General features: G+C 37.1%; 1 protein-coding gene across 1 annotated transcript in view; it reads left to right on the top strand.

Annotated features, from left to right (window-relative positions):
• dpyda.1 (dihydropyrimidine dehydrogenase a, tandem duplicate 1) overlaps window positions 1-25,007 on the top strand; it is a 206,287-nt gene that overhangs the window by 105,182 nt on the left and 76,098 nt on the right. Inside the window, exon 14 of the mRNA XM_022673644.2 lies at window positions 23,538-23,702. Within this exon, the coding sequence (XP_022529365.2) occupies window positions 23,538-23,702 (165 nt within the window). The remainder of the gene's footprint in view (window positions 1-23,537; window positions 23,703-25,007) is intronic.

Genomic DNA, 25,007 nt, shown 5'->3' with positions numbered 1-25,007 from the left:
CACACACAAGGGAATTGCTTTCAAATGTCAGATTTACTGCTAATGACAAATTACAAACCATTAAACTAAACCATTTTTGGGGTATTTGTTATTAACTAAATGTAGCAGACTGGAAAGATTCCTCAATTGCAAAGTAAGGGCAAATGTAAAATGAGGAATAAAAAGATTTGTTTTTTCTTCACAGTGACTACAATGTCTCACAGGGTTAAAAAAAAATTGCTGCATAGTATTGTAAAAAAAAGAAATATTTTGTATTGCAATATATTTTGGGGTATAAAAAATACAGTAATGTTAACACCACATTTACCAGAAGTCAATGAACCAACACACATATATATATATATATATATATATATATATATATATATATATATATATATATATATATATATATATATATATATATATATATATATTTTTTTTTTTTTTTTTTTTTTCTTTTTAAACATTTATTTTTAAAATTTGAGATATAATCTGCCAGTGTGATTTTTTGTTTGTTTTGCATCAAGCTTTAGATATCTATAAAATAAATAAATAAAAAGCACAGTATTGATGTAGAATTATTAGTTTAAATGTAAAGATTGGTGTCAGACAGTGGTTGGCCACTAGTTAGCAGGGTGCACTCTGTCTATAGATCGGACTGTTCTGATTGCATAAAAAGTAAACATTTATTTTCGTCAGACTTGGCGTACATTACACGTGATAGTGTGTTTCATACTATGAGTTTTTTTCTAAAATTTTATTTAAACAGTCGCAATATATTGCAGTATATTGAATTGTAACCTCGGTATCATGATATGTATGATTTGTCAATTTGTAAATACAGAGCACCGATACTGAACAGCACTATTTAAATATGGTTTTAAAAAAGACAAAGGTTTTTAATGATGTGTCCTAATTTTGTACATATGAGAGTGTTTCTCAGATGGGGGATTTAATGAGAAATGCTGTATGAAGCTCCATGGCAATCCTGTTGCTCACATTGTACACCTCATTGTCTCGTCCTTCAGTACATCTTCAGATTGGCTGTTCAACTCTTGAGGCTAATTTCCCAGCAGCACTAATGACCTGCGTTTCTTTTTTTATTTTTTATTGGAACAGAAAGGTTAGAGGTTGCATACCACCGATGCTGCACACACACACACGTGCGTGCACACTCATATACACTCCCATACACACTCTCTCTCTCCCTCTCTCTCTCTCTCTCTCTCTTTCTCTCTCTCTCTCTCTCTCTCAATCTTTCTCCTTGTGATGGCGTGAGCTGATAATAGATAGCGGTGGGCTGAAAATGAGTTCTGTATTCATGTGCTAAGGGCTTCGGCTCTCGCACACCCATAATGAGCCCTGCTTTAGCCCAGCGCTCTCCACAAGCATCAGCACCTTCTCTGGTTTGGTTCTTCACTCGACTTCTTTCAATTTACATTCCCTGGCAGCTATATATATCCTCTAACTAAAGAAAAAAAAATCTGTGATTGATAGTCATTTTTAGCTATGCGGCATAGAATTCAAATATGCTATTGAGCCAATTGGCTCATGTATAGATTTTTTTTCTTTTTTTTATTATTCGGAACATCTCAAGTCTCTCAAGTTTGTGAAGTTATTGGAGAGTGGTATCACCCAGCCTGCTGCTTTGCATGCTTTGAGACTGATTTGCGTCTCACACGGCAGACTCTATAGTACAGTGTGGGAAAGGCTTCCTGAGAGTGTGTGGAAGTATGCGGGGGATTAACCCAGCCATTTTTTTTGTCACCTCCAGCTCTGTGACAGACTTGGAAGTGGGAGTAATGGAGAGGGTACTAGGTGTATCTGTGTACTGATCAGAAAGGATAATCCAACCAAAATATGTCCAGCTTATTTTACGTCCCAGGTAGGGCTGGGCAATATTGAAAAAACAATTATCTTGATATATCTTTCAAATTCTCAATTATAGTTTGTTTTTCGTTAGTTCTAAGCAACAGTTTTTTTAATTTTTTTTGTTCGTAGATAAGCTAAAATAGTACAATTTAGATGTGCCAAAAAGTAACAAGCAATAAAACATGTATGAAACCAATATAAATGTAAAGTTTTCTTTAGCTATTTTTGGGAAAGCAAGCAGCCTCCCTGCAACCATATAAGCAGGCTTGAAAGATGACCTACAGAAGGTTCTGTATAGATAGATGTACAATCTTGATTATCCCATGTAGTAAATTTCGTTAAACCAGTAATTTGAATGAAAGAATTAATCTTGGATTCTATACTTGGGGTTGGTGAGGGTCTTTATTTATTTTGTATTATTATTATTATTATTATTATTATTATTATTACCTATGCTGCATAGAATTCAAAGGAATTCTTAGGCTATTTGAATCATACAGTACTAATGCGTCGTTTTTAAAATGTGAATCTCATATATTATATTAGATGTATTACACATATAATTAATATTTTTTTATTGTTGAGTAAAAAGGCTTACAGACAAAAAACCCAAAAATCAGTATCTCAGAAAATAAGAATATTATATAAGACCTGCTCCCTTGATTTACAAATAAAATAAAAAATATTTACTGTTGGTCAATGATGGTTTGGAGAGTCATGTCAGCTGCTACAATTATAACCTTTACAGAGATGCGGATTTCATTTTCCAGCAGGACTTTTGGCACACTGCCAAAAGTACCAATTGGTGTTATATAATATTCTAGTTTTCTGAGACACTGTTTTTTTGGGTTTTTTAAATCATCATTTCATAATAATAAAAAAAAAATGCTTAAAATATATCACGCTGCGTGTGATACATTTATATAAAATATGTTTCACATTTTTAACTGAATAACTGAAATCTTTAAAAACTTTTTCAGTGATATTCTATTTTTTTGAGATGCACTAGTGTATAGATTTAATAACATTTCTTCTTTAAAAAAAAAAATAAATAAAAATATATAGAATATATCCAAAGCAAGTCCAACATTCAATGCCACAAGTTATCATTGTTAGCATTGTCCCAGGCTAGCATTGTTAGAGATACAAGTTGCTGTAAAATGACTACTACTACTACTTTTACTACTCCTAAACTGCAATCCAGCCATCTTGAATTCTCAACTCAGGGTTGACAAGGCTCTCTAAGTAGATTGTATATAAATTTATTTAAAGAAAATCTCAGGAAGCAGATACACAAGCAGGAGACATGGAGATTTGACGTCTGTTTGCTGAGAGACAATCTAACCAAAATATTTCAGGCTATCGTTGTTAACAAATTACTAGGTTTGCATTGTTAGCAATATCAGTTAATAACAAGATAAAGAAAGAGAGAAAGAAAGACAGAGATACAGAGAAAGTGTGAGAGACAGGAAGTGAAAGAGAGAGAGCGAGCTGCTCTGTTCCTCCATGTCTCGCCCTGCCGGCATTCAGCTTAATTTATAATTCATTGTAATGTGTCCATGCAAAATCCACTTTGGCTTTTATTGAGACGCTGGGCGTCGCAGACAGTTGCCCCGTCACCGCGCTTCCCTGTTGTAGGAGTTGAAGTGGTTGTAAAACTGTTTGCAGAAGGGTTTTATTTTTCCCACAGAACTTGCTCATAATTGGATTGTAAAATGTGTCATTAATGTCCTTACGCCCACTTCTTGATCATTGTTCAGTGATGAGATTCTCCGCGCTTCTCCCAGCGGGGACAGCGTCACTAGAGGCTGCTAAAGCGGAGCATCTGTCTCTCGCGTCGAGGGCCGCTCTGCCCCCCAGCTCACACCTCCTATTTAACTAACGCGCATCCTCCTCCGTAGCTGCCCCATCAGCGGTGATTACTCCGTGCTTAGATGCAGTTGTAGCGCATTAGGACGTGCGAAGGGGAGGGGAGGAGAAAATAAACACCGTAGGTGAATTTTCGACTCTCTGGAATCAGCATAGGAAAACAGGCCTGTCAAAGCAGTCAGTAAGATCTGAGAGGTGTTGACTAATTGCCTGCTAATTACACAGTAAATTGTCTAATTAAGCTGATGGTTAATTAGGGTAAGCTTGCACAGCAGTCTTGTGGAAGTCGCTCTTTCTCTCCCTCTCTCTCTCTTTCCCTCTCTCTTTCTAGACAGGAGTGAGGGAAAGAGAGAGAGAGAGAGGCTGTGCCGTGTGCCCAGGAAGCAGGCTGTGTAATTGGCACGTGGCAGTGACTGGCGCTTAACATGACACGGGGAGGCGGCAGAGGCAGAGACTGACAGAACCGGGCTGTGCTGCAAACAGCGGTGTTGTCATGTGTGTGTGGTGGCGCGGCTTTAGCCCTCCTTTAGCCGGCAGCGGCGTGACAGCCAACAGCAGGGCCCTCGGCTTAACTCAGAGCCAGCCCTGCGTTCAGCAAGGCCCAGCTTCAGGCCACACTGCCACTGTTCCCCTTTTCATAGCAACATACTGATGTTCTTTGAACACGACACCCATGTCTTGCATGGTGGTCTGATTTTTGATTTTCCCATTTACCTTTACAGACGTGAGCTAATTATAGAAAAAGTGAGGCCAAATTTTAACAGTAAGAACTGTAAACTAGCTATAAATATAGAAAAAATATGACCGAAGAGCTTCAGATGGTCTTTAAAGGGTGATGCCTTAAAAAAAACACTAAGTTTTACAAAAACTTTTAGTAGTTTAACCCCTTAACAGGCCAGGATTTTTGTCAATGTTTTGTCAGTGTCTGACATTACACCCCTAAATCTTAAAGATTTGTATTCCATCATTACATAAAAAGCTTTCTTATTTGATAAGCAACTTTACTGAAAATCATCATTGTAATTGTAATAGAAAATATAGAAAAATATTTTAGTATATCTGCAACTGTCAAAATATAATGAATAAAATCAGAAAATTGTCTCTTTTCTGAATCCAGAATACAAATAATTGAATCAAACAATTCATGTTCTCCAAACCTTTAGTTTCATTATTTTTGTCTAGTTTTTACGTCTGTTTTCAAACACGCAGAGTTTGGGTTGATTCCTGTTACTGATCTGGAATTATTAAGTGGAGTATAGAGAAAATGGGCAGCTTCCCAAAGTGTTTCGTAGGAGATTTTAATGCCCTCATATTTTCAGAATGTAAAGAAGTTATTTTACTGCAGAAAAAGGGGTTTTGTTTTACCCGTATACAGGTCAAGGCATGTTATTAGTTAAATAAAGGTGTTTAAGTGTTTTAAAACTAAAATGCCTTATCATTTGATTGCCAATTTAAGATTATTCAAACCCAAATAAACAACCTATTTTTTGTGTATAACCTCGTTTCTTCAGTCTCTATTGACATTTTTGAAGTTCTGATCCACTGGATAACCTTAAATAGCACAAAGTCAAATGACAGTAACAGATAAGATATGCAGTTAAAACATTGATGTTTTTTGTGAAAGGAGATTGAACTAAAAAATTAAAAAAAAAAAAACGGAAGATATGTACATACAAAATGTAAATAAACAATTCTAAATGTTCCAGAAGTGCAAATGTATCTATTAAACAGACTGCGTTACTGCACTCTCTACCATGTCTGGATTCCTGTAATGTCTAGAAATAGATACAAAGAAAGACAGAGAGACCACTTTACCAATTAGCAGCCAAACAAGGCTAAAATTGGCTTCTTTTTCGTAACTCTCCGTTACACCTATAATAGAGTAGCAACAACAAAGATAATATATTATATTACAGTATGTCTAGTTTAAAACAAAACTTTGCAATGTTTTTAAGTAATTGGGAGTTTAATGGTCAGGTTGTCAGTCAGACTGAATTAAGATAATATTTTGTGGTATTTTGTTAAACGTTTAAAGGTAATCTGAAATCTGATGTGATTTAATCAGACTGGATATCTGCAATACACTGGACCGAGTCTCAGTTTTAAAATAGCAGTATTAATAAGAGCATTGCCGCACATTGCCACACTGCCAGAGTACTAGAGAGAAAATGGCGATTTTCTGAAACGTTTGACGAGTACTATATTTCTATTACAAATTATTTTTATTGTTTATAAAACAAATATAATTATGTATTATTGTTTCTTTGTGCAACCACAAATTCTTTGATTTTATAGCTTCGCTCAAATTTAAACCCATATTTATTCACAGTGTATATCTGGTGTGTTGTCTGAGAAACACGGTTGAAGAGCGGTATGGAAGACTACAATCCGCCTATCAGATAGGATGTAAACTTGTCCGGATTGTTGCTGGCATTTTGTGAGGGTTACTCTGATAAGAGCTGCCAGAAATGTAGAGACGTGACACACGACAAAGCCATCTTCTCAATCTGCCCTGTCACCCAATCAATACGGAGGGAGATAGGGACATAGCCACTGTTCAATCACCGCGTCGCTCTTCAAGTCAAGCGAGAGAGGAAGAGAGTGAGTGAACACTCCCATCAGATCAATGCAGAAAATGTCAAAGGTGAATTCTGAACCTTTAGAAAAAGACTACGCTGGGAGTTCTTTAACACCTCTGCTACTCCATTAGCCCTGCAGCTAATGGACAAAGAATAACATTTCCTAGCTGAGAGCCATTTCTGTCAAGGCACTCTTTTTTTAGGAGTCATGCAAGCAGCAAAAATGGGCTTTTTATATGAAACAATAAAACAAAGGAAATGCGTAATATGGATCATTATTGTGTGTCTAATAGCCCTGAGTCTTAAAGTCAGAGCTACAGCAATCCTGTTAGGCTCGTAATTTCGCATCATGCTTTGTTCGCTTCAACCGGCCTTGTTTATTTACACCTGATCTGCGACTCCAAGGCGGAAAAAAAGAAAGGACAATAGCACGACAGATTTGGCATGTAGAGCACCAGTCACAGTTCAGTGCTTTCTATTTATTTAACAAGCTAATTAGCACAAGTGTAGCCAATCCAGACCTGAAAAAAAGAATCAAACAGGCCAGGCTCATTAGCTTCAGTTACATGTTTACCATTTATAAATATACCCGTTTAATTGGGAGATCAAAGCAGCGGTGAATACCTCTTTTATGGCTGAAAGGGCAGATAAGTTGTACTTCCCAGATATCTTTAGTCTCCTGATTTGCTCAAACCCAGCCCATCTTGGCTTGCTGTACTCCTCATAAGCATGACATTGATGCAGATGAATGTTTAGCGTCTCCTCACGCCTCACTTCCGAATCAGAATGGGTGCTGATCAGCTTAAAGATTCGGATAAAGGAGAGAAAAGCTCAGTTTTCTGCTCTATTTGAGAAGTGCCGTACTAAATCTGCGACTCAGTCATTTTAAATGCTCCATGTACTTTTATTAGCTCTTCAGCAAGTGTTTGTTAGACACTGATCTCCCAATCTAACGGTTTGAATTGTTTCACGCTTTCGTAGACTCCCTTCCTAAATCACTGTCTTTTTGATCTGAGCAGTCGTGCTTATATATTTGCCAGGAATGGATGTGCGAGTCGCACGTCTCAGTCCCACGGCACAGACACTAGTGAACTGAGTAATTGGTCAATAAATGGAGTTTGTAGATCTTGAGCCGGAGCATTGCCTACCAAGGGATTGGAAATGTTTCCCATTCATGTTTATTACTTATGAAGAGCAGCGTCTCAAAGCACAGATGGTTTTAGAGTGGCTTCTAAAGGGCATTGCAGTATCAAATATGAAAAATATGAAAAATGCAATTCTCTCATACTTTTCGTTGTTCTTGGAGTGTTATTGGTAAATTGTGTCAGGTATAGGGAAGAGCAGGACATAAATCAACACACTTTTTTGTTTTTTGCTTAGCGTAAAATTAGTGTGGATATATAATGTGGAGATAAAAAGATTGTGCAGTAATGTATCTAGGTCTGCTTTTTATTCCAAATTTGTGTGCTGGTTAGATGAGATAATCCATATTTTACAAGTTCCTGTAGTTTTACATAAGATGCAAAATGCAACTTTTTTTTTTATTCAATTGATTGCTGACATAAGTTACAGAAACCTATTAATGCCAGTGTGATAATAGTCACTCTAGTGTTGAAAAAAAATATGTCTGCAATCTGGATTGTTTTTTTTCACTGTATCGAAGTCAAGCTATTATTTATTAAATGTGTAAAACTAGCCTTCCTTTTGAGGGAAGCAAAATTAGCAGACTTTTAACACTACTAACCAGAAACCCCTCTTGAAAGTACATTACTCAGATTGTACAGAGTATAAACAGAGCTGGTTAACACTGCTTACAAGATCTTGTTCTTCTTTCTTTTCTGCCACATATTGCAGTGTACCACACACCATGTCAGTGTCACTGCAGTGCTATGAATGACCTTTAACCTACATAACACCTGCTCATTGGTGGTCCTGTGGGGTCCTGCCCATTGAAGAACAGGTTGATACAGAAGATAATAAAGTATGCAGAGAAACAGAAGGACAGCAGCTGATAAAATGGACAAAAAGTATAGAAATAAGGAGGTAGTTTTAATGTACTATCTGATCTATGTAGAAGGTGAACTATTTAAGTTATTTATGGATGACAAATATCTGATAATTACACACAATAATTACATAATTATTGACGACTTCCCTGCTTTTTAATTCCAATCTTGTACATTTTAAATGTAATATAGTCTAAGTGATATTTATATATTTTATATATATATTTGAAATTTTCTTTATTAAATGATCATGTGATTATTAGTTAGTTTTCTTCTCAGACGGGATTCTAGTGTGGTCATTGGTTGTTTGTAAAATAATGCCTCTTTCCAGTCCTTAAAGGCTTTCTTTCTCCCTAGTAGAGTAAATGGTGAAAAGGACTAATGACCAAGCTGACAGACAATATCCCTCTTCATTTATCACACAGGGTTAATATCCTTCGCTTTGACATTAATTTATTAAGTCCCTCACAGGCAGACTGATCTTAGGCCTTATTCCGAATTACCATCACATTTCAGGAACATTCCACCAAAAGGAAAAAAAAAAAAAAAAGCTTTCACATTTGCCTCCTGTGACTCTGTGCTGTCTGTTGTTGTATAAGAATGTGTCTTTTGAATTTACAGTTGATTGCACTGAATGAATGTAATCACACACACTAGGAACAACTCAGAATTTGGATGTTAAATCAAACATTCGTGCTTATGTGTGCTTTCAAATAAATATACAATTATTGACCTGATACGAGTCAATGTTTATAGATTCATATTTTCTATTATTTGACAAACAGCTTATTGACAGGCTCCATTTAGAACCTGTCCTCACTTCTGATCCTAAGAGCAGCCGAAGACCTTGAAACATAAAGAGCGCTTCTATTTCCCCAAGCAGAATTGCGTTCACACACGTTAGTGGAAACTGGTGCTTTTTGTGTGTCAGAATCTTTTCACTGGCGGAGAGAAAGTTGTCACATGGTTTATCAAGGTTCCACGGGTGCAGATGTGTGACTGAGATGTTGTCATGGATTCAAGGTTGCTAAGATTTATTTAGAGACAGCCAGTGAGAGCGGATTACGACGGCTGTGATCATCTTTGTCTGCGATCTCGAGAGACATCAATAGGTGACATTCATACACATGCACCCAGACACATGCGCACATACTTTCAGACACGGTTCTTAAAATGCCTTTAAATATAAATTCCTTGTATAAGGAAAACGTAGGAAAAGGAGACAAAACAGCTGTTAATTCATAGAGCGTGTGCGGGTGTATATTAATTTAACAACTATTACGACTTTATTGTAAAAATATACTACTTGACAGAAGTTTTCCCAGTCCCTATCGCAATTCTTTTTAGTATTATGCTGGCCAGAGCTAGCCTTAGGCATACTTAAATTATGTAGCCTCTAAGAGCCCCCCTATGCAATGAGAAATATGATAAAAATATATATATTTTTTAAAATAACATTAAATATTACAAACGAAATTATATTACACAAAGTTAAAAGCAAAAGAAAAGACACAATATTTAAAAGAAAGTAAAATAACTGTGTGTGATAATGTATGGGCAATAAACAAACAAATAATTCCATCAAACTATCTAGGCTTATGAAAGATGTTTTTTTTTTCAAATTATTGAAAGTAATTCACTGTAATCGGTATTGTGCAAATGAGCCAGCATTGGGCTAGCATATATAACCCAGGCCAAAATCATTTTTGGTCTTATTAAGCTTATAAAACTTGACTTTTGGTCACAAGAAAGTTGTACATGCAGCTTCATTCCTGTATAAATAAAAATAGTAGGCCTAAATTAAAGTCCTATTACTAATTACTAATTACAAATAATGCTAATAATAGTGGGTACATTATACAAGCACAGTGTAGCCTATGAAATAATAAAGCTGAAATTCTGTTTATCATATTGTATGCAATAATAAAATTAACTTTTTGTATTCAATGTTTTGTCATATTGCCAAGAGTATGGTTATCGGCGAAAATAAAAATTAAATATTGTAATATTATTTAAGGTTATATTGCCCACCCCTAGTTATAATGGTCTATCTGTTTATTTTTAAATGTCTTTTTCTTGACATTATTCTGTTGATTATGTTGATTAGTGTTCTCTAACTACTGTAGCAGAATGCAGTTACACAGTATCTTCCAGCACTGCGTTTATACAGGCACAAACATTTTGACATCAGAATTGTTTAAATTTATTTTCAGAGCTTTATTTACTTTCATTGCTTAAGACCAGCTTTAAGTTGTTAATCAAGGACTTTTTTAACCTTTTATTTTTCATGCAGTTTGCATGCATTCATTTTCAGTGTTAGGTATTTTCAGCCCCCTGATAATTGACTGCTTACCTTTGTGCCATCCAAGGTCGCTAGACTTTGCAGCATCGGAGGTTATTAAGCTTTTAAACTCTGCTGAACCACTGGTGGCTTTTTTTCCCCATTGATATAACTCAGCCAAGTGGAACAACTTCGCCAAGCCAGTTTGCATTGCTTTGCATGGAGTTACTGAATGGTAATCCATAGGGTCTTATAAAAGTTGCTGCACATAAAAGGTGAACTGAATTTAAAGTACGTCAGCGGGAAGAAAATCTGGAAAAATGGGGGTGTTCTAAAACTTTTGGTCAGTAGTTTATTTCTGGAAAATTAATATGTTTGTAACTTGATTTAAAGGCACGATATGACTGTGATCGCTGTGATAGTTCAGAATCACATATTATACCCTTAAAGGTCTCCTTCGGCTAAAATCAAATTTTTGCTTGTTCTTTGTGAAATACTACAGGTCTCTCTGATTTGTATATTCCTGCTGCATATAAAACTGTTTCTCGACCTCCATTGGCTGCAGTAGCTAAGAAAAGAAAATGTTTACAAAAACAAGTCGGCCAGGAAAAGCACCGTGTCTACGTCAACTCGTGAATTCATGGCCTCGCCCACCTTGGCTTGGGACCACCCACAGACAGAGCTAAAGCTGAGCTGCAGAAGAGACGACAGTGTTGGCTAAAGAGCTTACATCAGCTAATTAATGTTTACACCAGCTAGTTAGCTTTAGGTATCTTGTGTAACTAACTTTAGGTTTAAATTGGATCTCCAGATGATTCTGGGTTTTACAGAGACCTTAAATATACACTAGGGAAGTACGGTTTGACAAGGTAGCACATCTCGACAGAACACCGGTCAAAGCAGGTGCCTTTAGCTTTGGATTTTTTGATATAGAGCGTTCTCTGCTGCAGTGCTGTTAGCCAATCAAAAGGGGATATGTTTGCATATGTGAATATAAATGAGCAAGAGCCGAAATCCTGTCTTTCTTCAGAGACCAGTAATTTAGTGAACTAAAGCAGGGCTTTACAGAAACACTGGAGCACTTTTTTTCACAAAAAACAGCTGACATGGGATCTGTTCATACTAGAGACCACAACATTTTAAAATGAATAAAAAAAATGATGGAATGAGATCTTTAAAATTACTCTATTAAACATTGAGAATATGAACAATGAGATATTTAGACAGCCTTGTTACTGTTTGTTATTTCTTATTTGTTTTTTTCCACCCTGCTTTTATCTCTCTTTCCTCAGTGGTTAGATGGCAGGCCGAGGTTGTGTTATTACTCAGCCTTCCCCGTGTCAGACAGTATTAATCCATGCAGGAGCTGGAGAATGTCATCTGGGCCCTCCCTGAGAGATGACCACAGCAAACAAGCGGATGAAATTATGGCTTTACAAGTGTTACATCTGCACTTTACGGACAAAAATAAATTATGCACAGAAGTGCTGCATCACCTTTCTTATACTCTCTCTCTCAGAAGGCCTGGTTTATGGTGCAGTACACTGGTTGGCTAGGCCTGTAGAGAAGTGAACCAGCCATGCTTTGATTTTTCTGTCAGGCCTGCTTATAATGATTAATACCTCGACTTGAGGCCACTCAGTGTAATTATGGCCTCTCCAGATTATTTTTTTATTTGTCTGTATTCCATCTCGGAAACTTTGGATCACTCCAGAGCCTTCGCCTGTGGACTGATGTGCCTACTCTAAACTCAAAAAATGTGATTTTTCAGGGCATCAAAGTTCCATCATTTACTTTCACCTTGTTTTTAAGTTCACATCCTTGGTCCTTGCTATATTTTACAAGTCCACATCAAGACCATGCCCACATCGTCACTAGTGGCCAGTATGAGAGAATTGTTACCAAAAAAACACCAAATTTAACAGTCCTGCTCCTCATTAACACCTCGAACCTTGTATCTCTGTCATTCACACGACACTGGGAAGACACAATGACACAATTTGTATATATTTACAAAAAAATGAGAGGTGTCCTCACATATTATACACATTTCTTAGATACGTCTTAAAAAAAAAAACATTTTTGGTGATGTTTTTTTTTTTTGTTTTTTTTTTAAGACGTATCGCTAAGCACTGCTTTATAATGTCACAGAATAGGAGCTTTGTTCTGTGTTGGATGAATTAATAGATATTTCTTCTCATGGTTATCCCCGGAGGTTGAATGCTGAATGCTTGGAAAAGTTATTGTTGTAATTGTCTGTATCCATTGCCGTTCTCTGAGCCCGGATATGTTTGTAGGAGTTGAGCGGCAGTTTTGAGAGCGCTGAGAGGAAACTAATCTGCCAGATGACTTCAGGTGATAAAATGTTTGGAAGGCAAGGTTCGTCCTCCCTTGCATGTGAATTACTTTATTAGGTTTGCATTTTTTCAAGAATCTAGAGGAATGATACAATAAAATAGTGGTAAAGCTTATACTAGGGACCTAGTTGTAGAAAATCTCCATCCGAAATGCTGTGTAGTTCAAGACTAGGCTTAATCCCTGACTGGGAATCTTCCCTTTAGTGGCCAAATCTAATAGAAAGCCTTCCCTGAGCAGTAGAGACAAGCTAACCTGTATTAAAATACAGCTATAAGATAAAATACCGCTCTGGAAAAAAAAGAAGAGACCACTTCAGATTCTGAATGAGTGAGTAAAATGTGTTTTAGTAAAATGAACATTGTTATATTCTTTAAACTACTGACATTTTTACCAAATTCCAAATAAAAATATTGTCATTTAGATCATTTATTTGCAGAAAATGAGAAATTGCTAAAATAACAAAAAAGATGCAGAGCTTTCAGACCTCAAATAATGCAAAGAAAACAAATTCATATTCATAAAGATTTAAGAGTTAAGAAATCAATATTTGGTGGAATAACTGGTCTGGTTTTTAATCACATTTTTCATGCATCTTGGCATGTTCTCCTCCACCAGTCTTACACACTGCTTTTGGATAACTTTATGCCACTCCTGGTGCAAAAATTCAAGCAGTTCAGCTTGGTTTGATGGCTTGTGATCATCCATCTTCCTCTTGATTATATTCCAGAGGTTTTTAATTTGGTAAAATCAAAGAAACTCCTAATTCTTAAGTGGTCTCTTTTTTTTCCAGAGCTGTATCTATACAGTACCAGTCAAAACACCTCATCTCATACAATACTGCAAATCCGGGGTTGCAATGGTGGAGGAGATTTAATGAGTTAAGTTTTGCGTGTTGTCTGCCATGCTTTGAGCCTGTTAGGACCAGTTGATTGTTTTAATGTTTAATGTTTGGATCTTGTTACTGACCTTGTGCTTCCCTTCCCATGGCTACAATTACAATTTAATTTTGTTTTCTATCAGCTTCTTTCAGCATAGTTCATTCAGCAAAATGTCACAAAGCAAAACTTGTCTCCTGCTAGTTTTATAAACTTGGCTATGAGTCCAGTGTCTTTTAATGGATTTTCATTCTCCGAATAGGAATCAGGTAAAATGTGTTAGAAGTATAGAGGCAGTCTTGTCAGCATGGATCAGGATCTCATAGTAATGTTAGTATGTTCAACATCGTGTTGAATCCATTCTAACACACTAAGAAAGGCCCTAGCCAGTATTAGTGTAGTGTTTCTGATATAGTACTTGGTGAGTGAATGTTCATTTTTAATTTAAAGGGGGTTTAAAGCTGTTCTTTTTTTTTTATGAAGAATTGGTCATGGTTCGGACATGCAGCTCTTGGTTTCTTATTAATTTGGAATGTTCTGCTAGTAGCGGTACCCCTCCTTCATTATCATTCAGATTGATGATGGGGAACTGCCTCCATTTTATGCAGAATTAAGTATTGAATCCCTTGAAAGCACGTAGTTACAGGGAGATGTTACACTCAGCCTGTGAATAGCAAAATATTTGATATGGTATTAGTTCTAGCCTGTGGTTTAATGTGTGGGATTATCTGCTATTCACTTGTATGTTCTGCACTTGACCTCCCCTGCTCTGACTGAGAGAGAGAGAGAGAGAGAGAGAGAGAGAGAGAGAGAGAGAGAGAGAGAACGAGTGAAGCAACGGACAGCAAAACACACTACTCCCTTGGGGCAATGAAAACGTTTCATTTTGAAAGACAAGCAATTATAGTGTTTTTCTCTATTTTTTTTAATGGTTGCAGAAAAAATGAATATGTGAGGAAACACAAATGCGGACATGTTCGATATTTAAACGTACTCATCTGCTCATTTCATCACACAGGACAAATCTGGTTTCTAGCATAAATGTCGTGTGTTCAACCATCTGTCAGAATTGCTGCGAGTGGTTTATGAAGTGATTTTTCAGCTTTTCTTTTTCTTTCTTTTTCTTTTTTTTGTGTCTAGAGCAGGTGAATGACTGTGGTTTTATTGGTGCCTGTGTATGTCATGGAACATACTTTATATAGCTTAGTGTGATAAGCCAAATGAAAACATGTCCTCAATTTTGTGTGTGTGTATGTTTGTGTGTGTATGTGCACACGGGCAGTGTGGTGTGTGGTCCGTTGCGTTTGATTAGTAGTTCTTGCATGTGTTTGAGTCTGAAAAGCTGTTTGCAGTACAGGGGGGATTAGGGACCTGTTCTGCTGTGATAAAAACCTGGTTAGCTCAGAAACATAGGCTTGGTCATTAACAGGAGGCAGCCCGAGTGAGGGAGAAAGTACACATCATCTCCCTCTGCACGGGTCAGAGCCTGCTAATGGCCAGTGTGGAGGCAATATACTTTTTTATACTTAAAAAAAGGGAGCAACTTCAAAAGCTTGCAGTAAGCACGGCTGAAAGAGCACAGAGAAGGACAAAGACGGTGTAAAGAGACACACCGTGTCCTTTTTGCACCATTTCTAATCGCCAGTGCCAAATAAATACAGAAGCACAAAAGTCTTAGATATATAATAGTGGTTGATATGATACATTCATGACAACCCATATACTGATAAGCAGAGTATTTACAGAGCACAGAAAAAAAACCCACAGTGAATATTTAATATAATTAAATTAAAAACAGATGGGGTATCAAAGGTTTTCTTCCATTTCTGAATGATTTTGCAGAATTTATTTATTGTTTTTGTGCGTTACACTGTGTCTGTTTCAATACTGTATTCCATTCAAACGCTGATGTCCAAAAATTCCTTAATTTCAAGTAGAACACTTGAATTGAAAAGCTTTCGTAAGTCAAATTTCCTACTTGGAAAATCAGCAGAACCTAGTATTAGACAAAGACAAGCAAATTCATTATACTTATGCAGGAAGCACAGATGGATTGTGTCCTCCTCCCTCTTTAAAGGGCCAACAACCCCCTTATGTTCATGTACTCTATGTTGTAATATAATCTACAGTGGTGGCCCTCTCATTAAGTTGGGGTGCTGAGTAGTTAGTAGCGGTTCGAATCCCGGTCATTTAGCTTGCCATCACCTGCCGGAGCCCCGATCTCTCTGGATGGAAAGATGGCGCTCTTTCCCCACATCACTCCTAGGGTGATGTTAAACAGCACGAGTCTGTGAGCTGATGTATCCGAACGCAGTTGCTGCGCTTTCCTCCAAATTTGCTGGCTACTCGACAATGCAGTGTCAGCAACCAATCAAAAAGAGGCAGAGGCTGTTTTTACCTGTGTGTCGGAGGAGGCATGTGCAAGTTTTCATGTGTTGTGGCATCACTGTGATGGGGGATATACAGCTGAATGGCCTTACTAAATTGAGAGAAAAATAGGGGATACTTAGAAATAAAATTCTAATTTCAAAATAATTAATAGTTTATCAAAAAAATACATGTGTTTATTAATTTAGGTTTGCACTGGAGCTTTGAGCCCAAAGTCACCAAAAGCACAGCATTTCATTACATTTTTTGTACACTGTACTGTGCTTGTGGATAAACAAATAAGCTGCAAACTATCAGTAGCATACAGCAATAGTTTATCTGAAAAGCCACCACTGCTGTAACAATCCACAAGCTATATAAATGAGAGGGAGAGTAAAAGGAGGCTACAGTCCAATCACAGAAGACTTAAACCATTGACTGTTATTTTAACATATCATTTGTAAATGCATAGAGTCATATAACCATGGTTGCCTCACATATAATTATAAAATAATACACTGCATTTTAAAAAGAAAAAAAAAACACCTTTAATATTAGGTCAAAATTGAGGAAATGAGAAAATCTGTTTAATTGCAATTAACCACAGCATAATGTGAGTAAATGTGGGTAATTTAGGTTATTTAAATTGCTTGATAGGCTTAATTAATACATCATTAATATATACTTCATACACGTCTGGTAACAGGAGATTTATCTTCACAAATACAGATATAAGTGATTCCTGTTTTGTTTGAGTGCATACAAATTTAATAAAGCAAAGCCTACGCCACTGTTTAAAATTGGCTTCAATGTGGATTCAAAACCTAGAATTAATTTATAAAACTGATAATGTAAAAAACGACTTAGTAATTAATGAAAGTATTTATTAATCTGGAATCACAGTTGTAATTGTGTGTGAAATAGGCTCAGGCAATAATGTAAATTCATACACGTGATTATCGTCATCAAAACTTTTGCGATCAATGATATTATTGTTAAAAAGTTCATTATTTTAGAAACTAATTACATTTGTTTTATTTATTGGTTTACAATAAAGCTTGTTTATATCGAAAGAGCAGTACAGTCCTCTGAAAATCCTGACTAACCACTAATTAAGATACTGCGAATATGTTTATACAGTTTCAATCTAAATGACTTTAATTAACATTGCAGAAGCATAGATTTACTATTATTTAAGAAGAAAATGTATATTAACAGATCTCCAAAAGATTAAAACATGAACAATGCAAACAGTGATCACAGGCTTAAATATCATAAATTAGGCTACAAGAATGATGTTTGAATGACTACCCTGTAATATAATATAATTAATATGGTTTAAGAATGTAAAATACTTTCTAAACAAACAAACATTTTTTTTATATTGAGCTTATAGCCTAACTACAAAAACACACAAAAAGGTACAGCATAATCATTAAACCCAAATAGAACATCATTTATAATTACTTTCTTCTACTCTAATATAGTTATCTAGGTTTAAGAATATAAAATACTTTTTGAACAAACTTTTTTATATTGAGCTTATAGCCTAACTACAAAAACACAAAAAACAACACCGCACAATCATTAAACCCAAATAGAACAACATCATTTATAATAACTTCTTCTACTCTAATATAGTTATCTATGTTTAGGAATATAAAATACTTTTTGAACAAACTTTTTTTTTTATATTAGGCATATATCCTGAGTGCTAAAGCACAAAAACTGCAGTATAAACTGCACGCACAACGCTGCTAGTCAAGTGTGTAATGCGGTGAAGTGTAGGAGCTCACGTGTGCAGTGCAGGCCAGAGCTGCGTGGTTATAACATTTCTAACTTTAAAAAAAAAACATAGTTAAATGATTTGTTACTTAACTATATTGTGATTATAACGCCATAGCTTTATATAATATAAAAAATAGCATTTAAAAATAGATGCCTATGTCACAGATCATCAGGAAAGTGGTGGGAAATCTCGGACCGCCCCCGCCTGAATTCGGGTCTGGCTCAGGCAGAGAATCTAAACTCTGGGACAGCGCTACACTGAGGAAACCTGAGTGGTCTTGTAAACCAGTGCACTATCAGCAGGCGGTTTGTCCCACGTAGCTTGTTTTAGCACGGTAAACACGGGCTACAGTCTGGAGAAACTGTACTGAAACTCCTTTATAACGCTCAACTATAGCTGTTTAAATAACGGAACGGCGGTAGAAGTCACGTGTTTATGGCCTGGACGATAATGCGCTTAATATCGTCACTAACTTAAATTATCACAATATTCGATAATATCGTTTATCAGCCCAAGGCTAGTGTGAAAGCGCACATCCATAGGCATAAGTACATTTTCATGTTCTAATTAGCCAGTGAGTTGTTCATAGACAGTAATGGTTAGTTAATGATGTTTTAATGAACGTCTTACTAGCGCTAATAGTGATGCCTCTTGTGTACTGGTGTAACTGATCTTGGGTTTTGCCCATTTTGCACACCAGCTAGAGAGACAGAGGCACAGACTAGGGTGCATGCAGACAGGGGGTGTAACATCTGATCCTATCTGATATAATACACTGGGCACTGTCTGTTTCAATCAATAATGTGTATTTTTTTTTGCAATAGTTGATGTTAAAGAGAATAACAGATGTAGACAGGCTGCTGCTGTCTGCATTGTATCACACTCCATCCCAAGTGTATAACCCTCCTCCCCCTGCCTAATGTTGTACAGTGTACTTGGCAGCAACAGGTCAAGCCTTGGGTACACTACCTGGCATTCAAAGTTGTGGCAGATTTAAGAAAGACTGGGTACCTCAAACTTCTACAAAACTTTAGCTTCATGTTATAAAGGGGATACACACTTGTGCAACCAATATATATATCGATTGCAGAGGGAGTTGTAAAAGAACGGCACAGCACAAATTAGAGGCTTTTTACATGAATTTCCATTCCACCTTAAGCAGTGCTTTAGAAATGTACCAGCACCAAGATGTAGCTGCTGCTTTCTTAAAGGTGGGAATTGTAAATGTAAATGTAAAATGAAAATTTTCCTTTTCATGCTCAGTTTTCTTTGGCTCATATTAAGACTCTGGCCAGTATACACTACTAGATTGCTCTCAGAATTAGTTTAAAATAATCAGACGTTTCTAATATGGTCTGACTGGTCAAAAATGCGATTGGAAATCCAATCATTTGAGCTGCTCCTTTTTTTGCATGATACAAAACTCTCTTCAACTGACAAAAAATGGCAGATCAGTGATTGGAGGACTTTGTGTGATATTTTAAACTGAAGTAGTTTTTTTACCAGTTAATTATTTGTTTCTCAGATTAATGCTGTTCATCTCTGTCTTTTTTAAGAAATTGTAAACTAGCCTATTTAAAGGGCAAAAGTTCACCTATGTATGTTTATATGCAGGGGCGCAACTACATACCTTCGGTGTATGCAAACGTAGTATGTGCGCGTTTTTAAATCGTCAGCGGGGGGGAGATCCGTTTTAAAATCGCCAGCGTCCTGTCATTACTTTCCCACCATGCTCCGCAAATTTATTTGAGGCTTTGATTTGGCGCCCCCTCTAGTGCAGCGCCCCTATGCGTCGCATAGGCTGCATACCCCCTTTTTGCGCCACTGTTTATATGCAGACATTTTACAATGAGACAAGATTGTTGTTGTACAGAAACATGTTAGTTGCACTGTATTAGTCTGTAAATATCATAAGATTAGTGGCATTAGCTGTAAATAAGAATATTGGTCCTATCTGACCACCCAGGTAAAAATATTCTGCAGAAAGGTCTGTATTTAAGAAAGCATGTACTGTACTGTAAGAAACTAAAGCCATCTGAGGTAATCCAGTTTGCTTTAGGCTGTATGGTGATATGTGTAATGTTGTATTTTAGGTGGTTGTGTGTGTATGTTGGTGTGTGAAAGTGTGTGTGTGTGTGTTTGTGTGTGTGTGTGTGTGTGTGTGTGTGTGTGTGTGTGTGTGTGTGTGTGTGTGTGTGTGTGTGTGTGTGTGTGTGTGCGTCTTATCTCACGCTGTGTGTGGGGCCTGTTTCTATAGCGTGCCAGTCTGCTCCCTTTGGGCAATTTTCATGGTTTCCACTTGCTTAATATTAAAACTCTTGTTCCGCCCTGGCCTGATAATACAGAACGCCGGCAGCCAAATGTTCCCTGGTCACAGCTTCATTAAATACAGACTTACGGATTCGCCCCGAGCCCTTGGGATGACTGTCTCAATTCTCCATAGAGCCTTCACTGGAGGGGCACTGCACTTCCATTAGAAAGACAGGATACGTCTTCATTCACAACCACGGGCCACGTCCCAAACTGTCACTCATCCCACGGTGATGTTGCACCAACGACAGCAACTCTCTGCCAGCTTTTGGGAGAGAAGTGCTTATGTATTTGCATCTTTTGATGGAATATTCACAGTGCGATGCGTCTGCAATCAGAAACGTGATTTGAGTTCATTTTAACTTGATTTCAGAACCTGTCTAGGGCACAGTAAATCTGACGTGCGCTTACTTGAATGTTCCTTGGATGTTCTACCGTCTAAATCTATTCTTGTGAATGCATTCAAGCCAGAAAGGTGACTGTTGGGTTGAGTAAGGTTTGTTTTCTGTATTTGCAGTTCTTATAAGTCTTGTAAACCTGGTGTAAAGTCTTGTGTGTGTAAATAAATTTGAAATAAATTTGAAATAAATAAAACAACGAAACGGAGCAGCTATTGGTGCGTAGCACTCACTGTTGGCTGATAAAGGAATGTGGAAAAAAGAGAGAAAAGCACTAGCTCTGCTCCTACTGATCAAACTTATGCTAATTAGCTCTAATTAGCAGCAATTAAAGTTTCTTGTCTGTGTAGCTAGAAAACTGTCTAAATGTTGTAAAAATGAAGTTAACATACTATTATCTAAATTGTTCTGTAAGGGTAAGCCCTAATTGGGCTATTCAAATTGTTCTCGTACGCTGCTAAATTGTGATGGACAGTTTATCCAAGGAAGGGGGATTAAGCTGCTCGTCCCTCCGTAGGTAATCTGACTTTATCAATTCATTTGACGTTGTTAGCACAAGTTGGCGAATACTGAAGAGAAGTTATTTCTCTCATGTGTATCAAATTAAATATGCTCCTCTATTCTCTGGCTCTTTTCTTTTCTTTTTACACCACTATGTTTGAGTTCTCCATGTAACATTGTGACCCTGCTGGGTGGCAGTCCAGATAACACGCACAGAGAAGCTCCAAACACATGCCGTAGATTGAATTTGCTGGCATTGTGCAACACAAACCCAAATGGGCCACGTTTTATAACTCCATTGGCAGCACTGGGCTGTTAGCTTTACACCGTGACCTTGCATTTGGAGTGGTGGATGGCAGCATTCTGTGATCTGCCAAAGCCATTAGCAGGTCGCTTGCAGCATTAGCCTTGTGTGGCTGCCAGCTCCTTTCACTAGCGTTGTAATGTACTGAGTGGACTGATTACTGTCCGGCTGAGGAAGAAGACTGCACGCAAGCGTTTCCACCTCACAAAAATCTAATTAAAGCTAGCCGTTACGATGTCTTGGCTTGATCTCCTGCAGCCTGGCCTTGAGGTTTGATGGACTACAGTGTCTGTAGTAGATAGAGAGCCTGTCTTTAATGGAAAGTAAGGTAAGAAATTCTGACCATCCCCTTGAGGAGCCCTTTTAATGTCACTCACACTTTGGGTTTGGGTCACACTTGATTTAATGTGGTAAATCTGTATGTCTGTAGAAGGAGGAAAAAAAAAACAAAGACAACCGTCTTCAACCATGTTCATCAACTGTGTGTTGGACACAGATTGGACGTGCCTTCTGCCTTTAACTAAAGTCTTTGTCGCCAAGTCTTTTCTGTAACTGCTGGTGGCCGACCATCTCTTTGAATGGCAAGAGACCAAAATGCAAAAAACATTTTGATTAAACAAAATTACTGTTTATATACTAAAATGTGCTTTTTTATATATTTAACTGTTCTGGCTACTGCCCTTGCACAGATCTTCACTTAAATGGGAGCTTTCCCCCTTTTGCATGCTGATCCTCTGCAGTCTGATTGGCTCTTTTTGCTTAAGACTGGGACGCCATGTTGAGCATTAATAAAACTACTATTCATATTTCAACCAGTAAATAATTTCCCCAGTAACAACGTTTTGATTAAACAGTTCAGGAGCAGTGTTAAGGGTCTTGCCCAACAATGGCTGATTATTAGACCTGGCTATGGAACACACAACCCTGTTTTAATAGCCTAATGGTTTCACCACTGCCACCAATTTATCAATGATGAGGAACTCAGCAAGCAAGGACATTTTGACCCTTTATCTTCTTGAAGGAGCCCATTCAGTGTGACTCTAACGTGTAGTTTAGAGGTCACTTGGTCTTTGGTCTGTAAATGTGATTTTGCTTTTTATAGGTAAATGTTTGAGTTTAAATGAACATTGTTGTTTTATTCTATAAACTACGGACAACATGTCTCCCAAATTCCAAGTAAAAATATTGTCATTTAGAGCATTTTTTGCAAAAAATGTAAAATGGCTGAAATAACAAAAAAGATACAGCACTTTCAGACCTTAAATAATGCAAAGAAAAGAAGTTTATATTCATAAAGTTTTAAGAGTTCAAAATTCAATATTTGGTGGAATTACCCTAATATTTAATCACAGATTTCATGCATATTGGCATGTTCTCCTCCACCAGTCTTAAACACTGCTTTTATTCCACTCCTGGTGCAAAAATGTAAGGAGTTCAGCTTGGTTTGATGGTTGTAATCATTCATCTTCATTTTGATTATATTCCAGAGGTTTTTGAATTTGGTCAAATCAAAGCAACTCGTCATTTTTTGGTGATCTCTTTTTTTTCAGAGCTGTATAGGTTTAGAGGTTTTGATGAATGGGTTTATGTAACCATATACAATATTCATTTTCATTTGTGTTCTGATGAACCACAAGTCTGATAATGGTGTAGATTTGGAATGGCTGTCTTTAAAAAGGAACATTTTTTCCTAAAAAAAAAAAAAAAAATCACTTTATCTGGTCTTGGTAAGGATGCTAAAAGAGAGATTTACGTGATATATATTTTTGGAGATTATGTCTCTGATGGTGTTTTACAGAAAAATAATGACCTAAGTACTGTGTCCAGTGCTTGCGTCTGTAGTTCCCCTGCTGAAGCAGTGTTGTAGCAGTAATCAGATGCTGTTAGAGCTGCTGCTCTACAGAACTATCACAGATGTGCTTCATTAGCATGCTTTACGGGGAAGTGTAGTGAGGTCACAGAACAGAAGGATGAGCAATACTCTTTCTGCAGTTGTAATTTGAGTCCAGTGTTTCTGACTTTTCTTTCTTTCTTTGTGTTTTTCAGGATCTGGTCACAAACGTGTCTCCTCGAATCGTGCGCGGAACCACGTCAGGCCCGATATACGGCCCAGCCCAGGGCTCCTTCCTCAACATCGAGCTCATCAGTGAGAAAACTGCCGCCTACTGGTGCCAGAGCGTGACTGAGCTTAAGGCGGACTTCCCTCACAATGTAAGAATCTGCTTCAGTATCAGAAACCTACTCATTTTATAGATAGAGCAGTTTAGTGCCGAGCAGGAGGTTAGTGAAATCTGATGAGATGGTGGATTACATAATTTGTGTCTTTTCAAAGCTTTGGCTCCTCAAAGAGCTTTCTCAAAATAGTGTGCCACATAGTACCCAGCTTTGAGTAGACTCTCACAGTGTGTGTTTGTTTCCTGCTGGACTTCAATAAATGCTTTAGGCAGTTAATTCAGTAAATAGTATTATAGTAGAACATAAAGTTCAGAATAAGACTTTTTTCCCATTTATTTAGAAATATGTATTTCTGTTCTGCTGTTATGTCTCCTCTTGAATTGACACTCTTAGTCATCTGTTAGTTAGTCTCATGTTTTTCTTCCTTATTATATAACCAATGCACAAACATTACAGTCACTGAAAGTGTACCAGTACTTTTACCTCAGTACACATCCTAATGCAATGACGCATTTAGTGTAGGTATGTTCAGGTATGTTCTTTAATGAAGTGGAGCAGTGTTTGTGACTGAATTGCTAACTGTCTGTATCCCAATCATGACTCTCTTTTAAAGTTATAAAAGCTATGTTAACTAGGGGTGTAAGAAAATATCGATACACTTGAATATCGCGATATTACGTTTTGCGATACTGCGATACGATTCTCAAAAACGCTGTATCGATTTTTTTATTAAGTGCGTTTTTATTAAACTCCCAGCAGCTAGATTGCGGACAGTAGTTACTTTTTTGTTGTTTATTGATCTATCTTGATCCATTCGGTGCCTCCAGTACACTGCAAGTAAGTACAGCGCTGCATTAGCGTTAGCACCCCGCTGGCGATGGCAGAATCTAAATGCGTGAGGCCGGCTCCTGGGGTGTACAGAGCTGAAATGTGGGCTCATTTTGGCTTCCACAATGGAGAAGGCAGAGAGTTTAAAACTGTTGAAAAAAGTGGCATGATATTGGATGCTACAGGACCAGTAATTAAGTCTAATGTAGCTCCCACCGTTCTGATTGTTTACAAATTAAACTTTTTCCACTTAGATTAAATTAGGTTGTATGAGTTTTTTTTAAAGAATCTTGATGTATCGCATCATGAGCCCTGTATCGTGATACGTATCGTATCGCCAGATTGGTGCCAATACACAGCCCTAACGTTAACAGTTCATTTGAAGTGTGTCAGCCTGCCGCATAAAATATCTTCTGTTCCCTCATTAGACACTGTAATTGAACTTGAGATAAACCTGCCATTGTTTGATATAAGTGTTTTTTTTGGCCACTCTAAACCAAAATATCCCTTAAT

This window comes from Astyanax mexicanus, chromosome 6 (assembly GCF_023375975.1).
Source record: "Astyanax mexicanus isolate ESR-SI-001 chromosome 6, AstMex3_surface, whole genome shotgun sequence".
In the NCBI taxonomy this organism is placed as follows: Eukaryota; Metazoa; Chordata; class Actinopteri; order Characiformes; family Acestrorhamphidae; genus Astyanax; species Astyanax mexicanus.
Note: the sequence above shows the minus strand (reverse complement) of the source record. Positions and strands in the feature narration are given on the sequence as shown.